General features: G+C 38.1%; 1 protein-coding gene across 2 annotated transcripts in view; it reads left to right on the top strand.

Annotated features, from left to right (window-relative positions):
• cdh8 (cadherin 8) overlaps nucleotides 1-14,189 on the top strand; it is a 131,795-nt gene that overhangs the window by 99,630 nt on the left and 17,976 nt on the right. For both annotated transcript variants that reach the window (XM_041975391.1, XM_041975302.1), the window contains exons 5-7: nucleotides 452-619; nucleotides 867-1,054; nucleotides 10,387-10,634. In XM_041975391.1, coding sequence (XP_041831325.1) covers nucleotides 452-619; nucleotides 867-1,054; nucleotides 10,387-10,634 — 604 coding nt within the window. The remainder of the gene's footprint in view (nucleotides 1-451; nucleotides 620-866; nucleotides 1,055-10,386; nucleotides 10,635-14,189) is intronic.

The raw sequence follows: 14,189 nt of genomic DNA, 5'->3' as shown, positions 1-14,189 counted from the left end.
CCTTTTTATATTCAGCACTGCGGCAGAGTCAATAAGGTCCGTTCTGCATACAATATTCAAGATTATACAAGACAGACAGCATAATTCACACTCAATCAGAATACAAATGGCTGTAGACGCCAGAACAATACATTGGGAAACAAACACAGCTGATTCTAAGGGCTGGGATTGGTTCAATCATGACTACTTTTTCTACACACCCTTTCTCAAATAAAGCTGCAGAAAATTCAATGCCGCTGCTTAGTATGACGTCCTTGTTTTTTAAAGTCATGATCTAAAATAATCCATTATACAACCCAGGGAGTAAAGTGGTCATGAAGGTTATTTAATACCGTCCTTTTGCCTGTGCTTGCTTGAGCATGCTCACCTGAGCATCATTAAAGTGATGTGCAGAGTATATCAGTCATGTTTTTAATTAGATTTGTGTGTTATGAACTGTTTCCACCTCCAGCAACCATAAAAATTGCTCTCCAAGGGATGGATCGGGAGATGAGAGAGGAGTACCTGGTGGTCATTCAGGCTAAAGACATGGGAGGTCATATGGGTGGCTTGTCTGGAACGACAACTGTGACCGTCACACTAACAGATATTAATGACAATCCACCAAAGTTCTCTAAAAGTAAGTAATTTCATAACCTCAAAACTCCCAAATCTAATAAAGATGCAGAACAAATGGCTGGTGTTCTATATGAGTAATTCTCATAATTGGGAAAAATAAATGTTATGCTGTAAATTTCATCAAACCAACTCCTCTGAAGCTAATTCCACCAACTGCTGTAATATATCATGATGATTCAGCACTGTATAATTTGGCTAATTTGATCAACATTTCTTGAAACCAATGACCTATATGTGTTCTTCTCCAGGTTTGTATGAGTTTGTGATCCCTGAAGACCTACCAGTCGGGAGGATGGGTGGCAAAGTGAAGGCCAATGATCGAGATATTGGTGAGAACGCCAAATCGACATACAGCGTTATAGAGGGAGACGACCAAGGCACATTTGAGATTGTTACAGACACACAGACACAGGAGGGGATTCTTAGGCTAAGAAAGGTAAGACCAGGAATCTTTCTGGAAAACCTAACTTTTCAGGCTGTAGCATGATGGAGTTACTACTGTACTGTATATGTGACATAAAGTTTCAGCTTCATGTCAGTAGATTTGTCCAAAATTATACATGGTACATCTCTGCTAGATTCAGTTATTCTAATCAATGTCATTGTCATCCTAAGGAAAGTGCATTTGTCCAGTCAGAACAGATATTTTTCTACATATGTCTTTTCCTAATTTGGCTATTTCCAATTAAAATAAAATGGAAATCAACAAATGCTAAACTCAGCACTTTGGAATGACAGCATACAAATGCGAATGCAACTTTACCTAATTCATATCATCTATATTAGCTGTAATGATTCACTTGGGATGTTAGCTTGAAAATAGGCTAACCAGCAATGACAGCTACATCAAAACAGAAATATACTGCAAAAAAGGTCAGTGTTTAATAATGAGGACTCTTGTCAAATTCTAAACTTGACACTTTAGAACTGCAGTCCACAAAAAGAATTGTAACATCACCTCTTTCATATAGTCTATGTTATATGCCACAGCACACTTACTAGAGCTAACTTGAAAACGAGCTTGCTAGCTGTGAAAGCTCCATTACAACAGGAATAAACTGCATAAAGCTCAATGTTTAATTCTTAAGTGGATACTTTCAATGAGTCCCCCAAAGAAAATGTAACATCCCCTATTTCATGTAGTCAGTATTAAATTATAGGGAACAGCACACTGACTAGTGACAACTTAAAAATGATCTTAGCTATGACAGACACTTCAACACAGAACTATATACTGCATAAATGTTAATGTTTGATTCTCAACACATTTCCATATTAACATTCATATTGCTTAAGAAATCTGTGAAAATATATAAATATATCAACTAAAAAATAACTTAATTATCACTTTCAGTGTGATTTTTTGCTAGAGGCAAATGTAGACGTTCAGTGCATCATGTGGAATATATTCATTCATTCTCTGTACCGCTTAGTCCATTATGGGTCGCGGGTAAGCTGGAGCCTATCCCAGCATTAATAGGTGAGAGGCAGGGTACACCCTGGACAGGTCACCATTCCATCACAGGGCCAACACATAGGGGACAAACAACCATTCGCACTCGCACACACTCCTAGGGAGAATTTAGAGTTATCAATTAACCTAACATGCATGTCTTTGGATGGTGGGAGGAAGCTGGAGTACCCAGCGAGAACCCACGCATACACGGGGAGAACATGCAAACTCCACATAGAAAGGCCACTGCCTTCAAGGTTCGAACCTCCCTCCAGCCGAGATTCGAACCAGCGACTTTCTTGCTGTGAGGCTGCGGTGCTAACCACCACACCACCGTGAAGCCATTATATATATATATATATATATATATATATATATATATATATATATATATATATATATATATATATATATATATATATATATATATATGAAGAGAGAGAGAGAGAGACTAAATGGCTTTTTTCTGCATTCTACATTCTGACTCTATTAACTTGATCATAAAGAAAATATGGACTTAATCCAAGGTTGTAGTGCATATCCCAAAGTGAACGCTCCAGATTGACTCCCCCACCAACTTAAGTGAATCAGCTGAACCTTGATTATCTTGTGCAAGGGAAGATTGGCCACAGTTTGGAGAGAAAAGAACATGTTTTTAAAATTACTTCATTTAGATGTACCCAATATACAGTCAATAGAAAACATGCAAACTAACACATGTTGCATAAACTATGGCATACATGAGTTGCTTTGTTGTTTGTATTTTTCATTTTTTTTTTTCAGGGCGGGGTCTGTTGCTGACATGATATGGGGAGAAGTTTGATTTTCTGATGTCATACACAGTGACAGGTTTATACCAGTCCAGTATGAATACTTGCTCTTTTTGCTATCTTTAATGTGTTTGCGCCAGTTTCACTCTCGCAGCTCACTGAGGTTGTCCAGAAGCTAAGACCTACCAACTGTCCTCTGGACATTGTTCCATCTAGGGTGCTTAAACAGGTTTCTGACATAGTAAGGCCATGCCTTCTCCCTTTTTTCAACACCAGCCCAAGATCATGGTCTGTCCCAACTGTTTTTAAGCAGGCTGCGGTGAGGCCGTCAATCAAAGAACCTAATCTTGACCCATCAGTTCTCTCAAATTTCAGACAGTGTCCTATCTGTCTTTTTTTTTTTTTCTTTTTCTTTTTTTTCTGGAAAAGCTCGTCGTCACACAACTACTGTCATTTTTGGAGCAAAGTCACATATTCAAAACACTCCAATCCAGTTTTAGAGTATGCCACAGCACAGAGTCTGCACTACTAAAAGTGCCGAACAACGTCCTGCTGTCCTTGGACGCTAAAGTCCCTATGCTGCTGGGAATGCTGGACCTTACTGCAGCATTTGACACAATTGACTATTCCATCCTCCTGACCCACCTGACCCAGCGAGTGGGCCTTCAAAAACATGTACTGCAGTGGTTCAGGTATTACCTAACAAATAGAACTTTCTCTGTAATGATCAATAATCTCTCCTCCTGTCCAGACCCACTATCCTCTGGTGTCCCACAGGGTTCCATTCTGAGCCCTGTTCTTTTTTCCTTGTACATGCTGCCCTTAGGTTCTGCGATATCCCGTCATAATATCTCATTCCATCTGTATGCAGACATCTACAAATCTGTCTGTCAGTTGCCCAGAAGTCCCCAGACACACAGTCCATCCAAATGTGTCTGCATGACATTAAACACTGGCTGTCACAGAACGTCCTCTGTCTGTTTTCCCCAACATAAGTTAAAGACTGAACTAATCTTCTTTGGAGCCTCCAGTTCAACAAACGCCGTCCAAGATCTCACACCTTTGACCACCAACCTTAGCAATGCAGTCAGGAATCTTGGAGTGACTTTGAACAGTAATCTCAAACTCAATAACCAAACAGACTCTGTGGTCAGGGTAAGTTTCTTTCAGCTTTGCCTGTTGGCCAAAGTCAAACCACTCCTCAGCCGTAAGGACATTAAAAAACCAATCTACGCCTTTATCAATTCACACTATTGCAACGCCCCTCTACACTGTAAAAAACCAGGCCTCTCTGCATATTCTACAGCTAGTGCAGAATGCAGCTGGCCTGTTCCTCACCAGCACACAGTAAACGTGACCCTATCACTCCTGTCCAGTACTCTCTACACTGGCTCTCAGTTTAATTCAGAATTAGTTCGAAATCCTGCTTTGTTTTCTGTTCCATCCACAGCCTTGCACCTCTTTGACCTCTGTGACATGCTGACCCCTCACAAGCCCTGTAGAGCCCCGCATTCCTCCGAACAACACCTGCTGGTAGTCCCAAGGTTCAGGTGCAAACAGTGGGGCGATTATTCCTGTACAGTCGAAGTGCTGAAACTTTGGAGTTCCCTGCCCCTGTGGTTATGCTCCACAATAGTCCTGCCTCTGTTTAAGGCCATACTGTAAACCTATTTTTTCAGATCAGCCTTTGACACAAAATAGTGTCATTTGAGAAACTTGGGATATTTATCATTTATACCTGTACTATGTTTTTATTTTTATTTTTTTTTATTCTCATTTTTATCTCTGTCCAGCACTTTGATCAAGTAGGGTTGTTGTAAAGTGCTTTATGAATAATTTTATTGAGTGATTTAGAGTACCTAGTCCGATTTATAAACCAGAGCTAGCTAAATTTAAATTTGAAAACCTCAATACTTTTTAATACAACTGTGACCTACAAGCAAGTCTACATCCACCTGTATCACAATATCTGCAGAAAATCAAAGTGAGTGTTAAACCTATCAAACACAGCACATGCAGATAAGCTTTTTATATCCTAACTGTGCAGCAGAAGTCTTTGCATACTGAATAATTTGCAAAACTGATGGATAGGTGATCTTAAGTCTTAACTCATGGTTGGTTCAGTGTCAACCAACATCAGCTATACATTACTTTAATGTGCAATGTTGTTGCGTGATGTAAACACAAAGACATTATCCCAAGGACACGTGGTGTGATTTTTTTCAGTGTGAACAATGAACTGCTTGGAAGGTGCAATGCAAAGAGCTAAAGCAATCTACTGGGACAATAATACAGTACCACAAAGGAAACATTAGCAGTGCAAAACAAATTTGACAAAAACTCATAAAATCTCTAACTGTTGACAAAGCAAATGTCATATGTGTCAGACCTTCAGGAAAACCCCTCATGTATGTCCCACTGAGAGACTCAATCTTCCCATGTTTGCTCATTTTTCTCTTTGTGCCACCAAGTTGACTGTCTACAAAATTAAAACATGCTTGGGGAAATGACATGGTTTTTGTTTCAATATGAATTAGAAGAAGTTGTACATCTTATAACCAGTGTTACCATCCAAACCAGGCTCACAGATGAAAGTATAACTGTTTCTGTACCACATCCTGTCCCCGTCAACAGATTTATGGGTTCATAAACTTTGATTTAACATAGAATTTAAACTATTTAAATGTCTATTGGGGCAAGGTTAAAACAAATTGATCTAATTCAGGCTGGTGAAGTGCAAACTAGGGGAAACATTTCTTTGCTGTTTCAGTTTTAAGCTTTTTATCTGTTAGGCCTCAGGTCTGTTGAGGGATGTTAGCGAGATGCTGAGCTTTCACCCCTGCAGCTACAGGTGAACTTTCAAGTCTCAAAATGACCTGTGCATACGTAGTGATGTGATGCCAACTCTTGACTGAGACCAAAGAATGGCATTAACAGCAGAGACACTTCATGTAATACTGCTTTCTGTCTTTAGAAAACAAGACAAATCAGTTAGGCCTTGTTGTTTACTATGAACATATGGGAGTGTAAGAGCCATACTAGGTTTACTGCATATTTTCTAGTAGTCCAACTGTTTTCCATTGCTGTAATGAATTTCTTGACAATCAGCAGTAGCTTTATATCAGTACCACTAATCATATAAATAGCAATCTAATCTTCCTGGATTACGCTAAGCATTGCCTAAATTTTTAATTAATTATATCAAAGGTTTGCACTATGACTTATATTCTTATTCTGTAGTCAGGATATTATGCAGTACAATGCAAAGAGCAGCTTGCATAGATGCATTATTTGATTTCGTAAATGATACTGAAAATTATTTTAATTAAACTTGGCTGGTGTAATTAAAGAAGCTGTTTACCACTATGTTTTTCTTAAAGTGAATCTGGTATAATTAAATTTCTCAGCAATAGCAATGCCAAAACCCCCCCTCTTTTCCTTTCCGCTCTCTGCTAGGACACTGGAAGCAAATGTAATGAGTTGTTTCCGCATGCTGTCATGTGGGAATAATAGTGAAATATTTCCTTATCAGGACAGCAAAGCATGTTATACTGAATAAATTTAGCAGGGAGGACGTTCCCATATTTATTTTAAGATGACAAGGAGCTCACAAAAATATCCTACTGCTTTTAAATGTTAAATATACAATATGCTAAATTACAATACAGATGCTAGCATGTTATCTGTGGAGGTATAGTGGGTTGAGCTAGAACTCTACAAGCTGCATGAAGGTCTACAGAAGGTTTTACTGTTACTTTTGGTCATGTTTGTTGTGGTATATTATCTCTTCAAACCTTCCAGGTTATTAACCCAAAAAGATTAAGAAACAAACTATATTCCGCTTTTCAGCATTTTAAACACATTTAGCTTATTGCTTTGGTTTCAGGGCCAACAAGTTAATTATTGAAGAAGCAGCAAACCAAGAAGTTGAATATGAAACTGTCTTGTTGTAACCAGCACCTGGTGCGAATGCATCGCTACCACCACAATGTAGCGTCAATTTGTGCTAATGGAGAATAAATATGAGAACCATAAATTGCCAAATATAACAAACAGCAAAAAATTCTGCGTGGGGCCCCCTTTAAGAAAATATGCAAAAATTAGGTCCAGTACAACCTCTGCCAGAAAAAGCTAGCATATTATCTGTCCACCACAACTAGCTTTGTCAGCAGACAAAGCTTTATGTTAAGCAGACCTCGTCTCAAAGATGCTAGCTAAAGACATCAGTTTTGTTGAAGGTGTAGGTTTTTGAAATTTAATGGAATATGTTAAGCCTGAGTATACAGTCCCATCAAGAAAAAACATTAGAACAAGACTGAGGACACTTATGATACTGTAGGTAAGCTGAACACTCAGTTAGCAAGTTTTGAAAAACTGTCTCAACACAGATTCATGACTTAAAATAGTCATAAATAAATGTCAAGTCATTGCATACTGATCTAGAAAGCGCATGAGGTGAGGGTATTGAAAGAATAGTACTTTTGGTTGAAATGCCAATCCTCAGTATTCAGCCAGACTCTATGCAAGCCCTGATAATTGTCGTCTGTTTCTTATGATTGTTTCTTGTCAAGGTTTTCCGGTGTTGTTGGGATTTTCTTATTTACTTCACAACAGCACCTAGTTAGCAGTTTGTCACACACTATGGAAAGTAGGGAAAGTGTTTGTTTCCTTAGTCACGTCCTACATCAGTATACTGTACAGATTCCTTTGTTTGACTGACCGTTTGTTTCTCGGCCCTTTTGTTGCACTCCCGTTCTATCCGTCTGTTAGCTGCTCAGGATTCTTGTTTTGTGGATTTTTCTTCCTCGGATTAGTTGCTTTACACAAAGTTTGGTTTGATCATTTTCTAATTTTTTAAACTCAGTTTTTGATGTTTACCTACCTGCCTTGTGCATGCATGTATTTAGGTTTTCATTTGAACTGTTCATAATGCATACTCTCCACTACCTTCAGTATTAAAGTGTTATTTGTTGGCTCCAGTTCTAGCCACTCGCTCTTTCCTAGCACAGACGGTAGGATCAGAGGGAGTGAAAAGGAAGGACTGAAGGAGGGGGGTAGGTGTCAAGTGAAGAGGAGGATGTGGAGAAGAGGAAGGGGAGGTTAATAATGAGTGTTCCAAAGAGCTTCTCCGACCGTGGAGAAGTGGGGATTGGAGAGGCTTTAGGGGCTTTGGTCTCTCTACTAGTGCCCTGACGTGTGGAAGTCAAAGCCTTAGGTCGTCTCCAACATCCCCCTCGAATGCTGCTATCGTCTCATAGCTGGACCCCCTGACGCCCCTCCACCCACCTGCCCCCTCGCAGCACTGGCCTTGTCTAACCTCAGGGACAATTTCCTCATGTGCAAGTCCTCTTTCTCTAACTGAATACATTTCTCGTTTTGTTCATCTCTCTCCTTTTAGTCGCCCTGTCTCCCTCAAGCCAGCTCTTGTCCCCTCAAGCGGCAAGGCCCACTTTTGATTTCCCTATAAATCCTGGTTATGGAGCGTGGAAGTGACTTGATCCCATTATTCTAGTAGTATGAGAGTGGCCAGAGGTGATTCAGAATGAAATTGTGACAGTCCTCAGAGATGCCAGCAGACTCAAATTCTAAATCTTTTCTCTCTTTTAAATATTTATGATGAGGCTTCAGTAAAGAAAATGCTGTAAATTGTTACGGGAAAAAGGATTAAACATTTGTGTCAGGCACAAAATGACATTACCTGTATGAAATGTTATTTCTGTTTGAAAATATGCCATTCCTTGATAGTTTTAAATAAGCACTGTTTCGTTTCATTGTTATTTTTTATGTGGGTGGATTTATAGCAGAGTGAATGAATACGCTGTCACTGTGAGCATAGCAGGAAGTTGTTTTTTTCATTTTTTCAGTTTGATATGAGTTGGAAAATATTTTCAGATTGTTGAGTTTTGACAGCTGCAACTAGAGGAACTGATTTATCTAAATCCAAATAACGATCAAATGACTGCTTGCAAACCAGGTACACCTACAACATGATCACAACCACTAACAATCATTATCCCAGAATGAATGATGGTAACAGCATGTGCTGGTTTCTACCAGCGTCTTATGATCCAAACATTTAGTTAGACATGTTTCCGAACACAGACTTCAAGGTTGTAGATTCTTCGTGTTGCTCATGATGCTAAATATTTGAATGTTCATGCAACAGAGCTCAAGCTGACTTAATTCATTTAGATGGAAAGTTTTCCATTTCAAACACTTTTAAATAAAAGTATTTTATGCAATATATGGTAAATTAGCTAAACATTAACGTTATCATGATCAACACTCCCTAATTTTCTACCAGCTCATTTAGTTTGAGGTAACAAATCAACTAATATTTTGTACTAAGCACAAGTTTCAGATAAACCCCCTTTGGATGGTAAATATTATACTCACAACATCTGGCTTGTAATGTTGGATTTTACTCTCTGAACCAAGTCCAGATAATCCCAATAAAAAAATATTAGGGTGTTTGTCCCTCACCCTTTGGGGCCAAACAGGCTGAATAATACTTCTCATGTCAAGTGTCAAGAATATATGGAGTACACCCCTTTTAATTTAAAACAATAACATTCAGCCTGGTGTCAAGACAAACTGTCAAATAGGAGCAAAATAAACCTTTTATTGGGCAAAGAACCATATTTGTACACTTCACTAGACATATAACATGCCTCTGTATGCTAGTCCATGAAATTATAGAACCACATTCAGTTCTCCACACCAATCATCAAAGATCAGGCTACATCCCAGCTACTCATAGACAGTCGTCAGCATAAAAAAGACAATAAAAAAGACCACTTACTACTATAAGCAATACTCATCACCCTGTAAGGAAAGTGCATATGTATATATATATATATATATATATATATATATATATATATATATATATATATATATATATATATATATATATATATACATAAATTAAAATAACTGAACAGAAACATTACTGTAAGGCAAGCAACATTTTTATATCAGAGCCTAACTGATCAGTAATTGGTAGGCAAAAATGAAATATCAAACAAATGTTAAGGGCAGAAAACAAAGAAACTTGAAAATCCCCCTTCACCATCAGAAATGAATCATGCTCTGGATGAAGGCAGGTTAGATGCTGAAAACTTCAGATCTCTGTCACAACGCTCTGATCTGAAGAGTGCAGACAATCTGATCAAAGTAGGGGATTGCTTCTGATAGCAGAGACAAGAATCAGCAGTTTACAATCTCAGACACAGCTGCATCCATGCCTGCTTTCATCCAGAGCACGGTTCATTACCAACGGTGAAGAAAGATTTCTCATGTCTCGGACGACTGCTTGCCACCAGTCTAGACGGTCATAAATCTAAATATGAAGTACTACACCTTTTAAAGCTGATAAAAACTCATTTTATGAACATTTCACAAAATGCAGTGGATCCTCTATCATAAAATATAATCAAAGCTGTACATTATTTCCATTCTGTACGTTTTGGATTGTGTATTTCAATGTTAAAATGAAGACATTACATCAGTGGCTGATCTCTTCAATATTTGTTCTTCTTACAGCCTTTAGATTTTGAGAGCAAGCGAGCTTACACCCTAAAGGTTGAAGCTGCCAACATTTGCAATGAGCCCTGCAGCGGCGGACCCTTCAAGGACACGGCTACCATGAAGATCGTGGTGGAAGACTCAGACGAGCCTCCTGTTTTTTCCAAACCCATGTACTTACTGGAAGTGAATGAAAACGCCCCCATCAACACCGTCATCGGGACAATCACCGCCAGGGATCCGGACGCATCCGGGAGCCTTGTCAGGTAAGAAGCAATTAACAGTGAGGTATTGAAAAAGTTTAAGCCTTTACTGAACGTGTTGCTGCTGACTCACCTCAGCAAGGTGGTGGCAAAAAAAGGCTCTTTAGCTTAACTTCAAGAAGTATCTGATAGAATATTCTGGGTTTACAAATTATTCTTTTCAGACTGTAATCACTTCTTTTAATGACAAAGTTGACACTGAGGCATGCAATTAAATCTCTTCATGTCTCTGACCTAGACTGCAGGAGTGTCCTGGGCAGAGAGCAGATGATGATTGCTCTCATTTTTACAAATATGAAAAAAAAAAAGGGTAAGATTATGAGTTGAAGTAAACACAACTTTCTTTTTCACCATGTGATCTGCCCAGTTATAGTGTAGTGCGCTCTCTTGTGTGACTTATTCTTGGAAATACCACAAGGGCACCTTGAGGATAGGTTATACAGGCAATTTCTCTCCCTCCACCTTGGCATTTCATTAATTCTCCAGTGACTTGCTGACCGCATTCCCGGGACAACACTCAACAGGTTGTGTGTAATTGCCTGGCGAGCAGAGAGCAGGCTGGGTTTCAGAGATTGGATGATGCTATAGAGCAGGACTGGTTCATTTCACTTTTACTGTACTTTCTCCTCTTTTTTTCTTTTTTTTATGCTTTTCTGGCAGCATCCTCATGTTTAGTGATGAGATTGCCAGGAGGAGGAACAGGTCCCTGAGGTTACAGGATGCCTCTTTTCTTATGTGTAATGACATCTTTTGCCTGTTTGTCCTTATTTCACGTCCTGATGCCCGTTCCGTTTATGCTTGTCTGTGTTTTATAGATGTGCAGCAAGGAGGCAGACGGCCAAAATAAGTCCTGAAATGAGTATTTTCAGCATTTTGTACAAACCATGCCAAACACATAGAATTAGAGGGATTTAAATAATGAAATGATGACAATTAATCTTATTTTTATCTTGTTAAACCATTTTAGTAAAATAAATATGAAGTCTAAAGATCAGGAGGCAGGACCCTAACAAAAAAAACATCCATGGAAACAATGAAAGGAATCATAAAACTCCTCCAAGAAAGAAATTCAACACAAAAAGTGGTAAAAGATGTTGGTTTCTCTCTGGTAATGGTGTTTACCCTTTAAACACTAGTTTCAGAAAAAATGGCTAAGAAGACAAACCCAAAGTAAGAGAAGAATTGATCCACAGTAATAAAGTTCATATTCATGTTCTCAGACCTCAGACCTGTCAAAAAGTTTGTATCTATTACATCTATTACTGTAAATCGCAGTAAAACAGAGAAAAAATGAGAAATATCGCTCTTCGCATGTTCTGCCCTTCTATTTGATTTGAGGATAAAACCATGCAAACAATCATTCCATGTACACATACACCAATGATTAACTTCAGCCACAAAAGAATTCAACATTACAGTTTGCACTAAAATATACTGTCTGTTTTGTTTTGTGAGCATTAAAATCTAAACTGTGTGCTAATAATAAACACAGTTTTTTCTGTATAGTAGGACAAATATTTAGCAATTACAAGCAAGTTGGGAAGATTGTAAAAGAGAAACAAGATCCAGAATATGTATATAAAAAAAACAGAAATAAATAAACAGAAAACAAAAAACCGACACAATCCAAATTATAAAGGTTGGTGATTTGATTAAAGATATAGTGATAGATAAATCATAAACCTGCATGAACTTTTACTTGGTGCAGGTCCAGTAAACAAGCACATTGTCATCATCCTTGATGATGTAACGTTGAAGTCAGGTAAAGAATCAGGAGAGTTTCCAGTTACCGCTACGGTACACGTGCTGGTGGACATTGACAGTTTGGGCACTTTTCTAATTTTGTCAGTTGAATGGAGGTTTGGTAAAGTCGAGGTTCGTTTTCAGGATGATAATACTTCTTCATTCTCAACATTTCCTGAGGAAGGACATATCAGCAAACAGCAAACGGTCCAGATTTCAATCTGATTGAAAAAAAAAGTGGTCCGTGAAAAGGCTTCATTCTGCAAAGCTGATGTGTCAGCTAATACACTAGAAAATCTGCAAAGCTGAATTTTATTAGTGAAGTCAAGCTGTCATAAGAGCCAGAAGAGGATCAACAAAGTAGCTATTGGGATTTTTCTTTCATAAATTTCATTCATGATTTTGTCATTTTTTTAAATTAATAAATGCCATTAACAGCACCAGTAATGTAATATAATGTTCATGTTTTACAAGCCAGAGTGGTGATCCCTTATTTTCTTAAGTTTTTGGCCAAGGTTTGAATTAGCCATTAGCTTATTCAATCGGAAGTGTATAAAAGCCCAGTTTGTCTTTATATTCAGTCATATTAAAATTGCATTTCATTCTGAATAGGATGCTTTATTCATGCAGAATCTATTTCTATTGACTTACTCTTACTATTTACTTCCATGGTTGGATCAGTCCTGAAAGAAAAAGTGACTAAATAATGAATGAGCGTGACTGCAGATGGCAGCACCCTGCTGTCATGATCTCTCTGCACATTTGCTACTAAAACTGTCCAGATATAAACATCCGGTCTTGGCACTTGTAAAAGGTTCTGATACAGTGTGAACTGAGTCATCAGCTGCCATCGTTACGCACCAGGTTGCTCGTCTTTATACCGTTTACTTTTCCTCTTTCTTTTGCGTTCAAACCCAGTGAAGTCAAAATAGCCATTCAACTTTTAATCACTGATTTTATCATTCGTAGAGAGGTTGTTCTTTTGAGAGAAGTGTTCATGAAGAGGTTTGTGGGATTGTCAGGCTGAAAAAGAAGAAAAAAAAAAGAAACAGTCTGAGAAACAGAATAGAGCCTTTTTCAGAATGTTCTGGAGAAAACTAAATTTTATTCTCATGATGTAAAGAAAAGCACCACATACACAGTCATGTTAATTATTTACTCCAGTAATACCACAGAAAATAGATCCTTTAGAACTAAAAACACCACTAGATGTTCATGTTCCTGTATTTGCATTGTTATAACAAATGGCTTTTTTCTATTCTTTTTGTTGAAGTCCAGTTCTACATTATTATCTCCACCGGCCTTGAAACGTCTGTGACATGATGTATCACAGATGCTGAGCGCTTTCTTCGTGGGGGGATGAGATGAAACAAAGTAATGTTGTAGACGGCTTAGAATGATGCATCATCCTAACCCTCAAAGACCATTTTGATTGTACTTCCAGTCACGGTTTGTATTAGCCTGTAACTCTGAGCTCTGTGCTGATAAAATGATTACAGGCTGGGAGGTTTTAATCCTACAAAATATACGGGCTGAAAGACGGGTCAGAGCCTTATTGATGCCTCTTACTAAACCTCAAGTGTTTCTAATAAAGAACAACCCTTGGAGGAAAAACAAAAAGAAAAAACTCACCAGACAAAAAGCCAAATGTTAGACTTTTCCATTATTGAGAAATATGTTTGTCTCAATTATCATGAGAATAAAATGTTACTTTATAACAACGAAACTAAAACACAAAAAAGTCCATATGTCAGTATCAATGAATGAATCATAAATGACAATCAGCCAATGATTTCCTCTTCCCTCTTTGGCCAT

The sequence above is a fragment of the Melanotaenia boesemani genome, chromosome 1 (assembly GCF_017639745.1).
Source record: "Melanotaenia boesemani isolate fMelBoe1 chromosome 1, fMelBoe1.pri, whole genome shotgun sequence".
Classification (NCBI taxonomy): Eukaryota; Metazoa; Chordata; class Actinopteri; order Atheriniformes; family Melanotaeniidae; genus Melanotaenia; species Melanotaenia boesemani.
The sequence above is the reverse complement of the archived record's forward strand: the minus strand, read 5'-3'. Positions and strand labels throughout refer to the sequence as shown.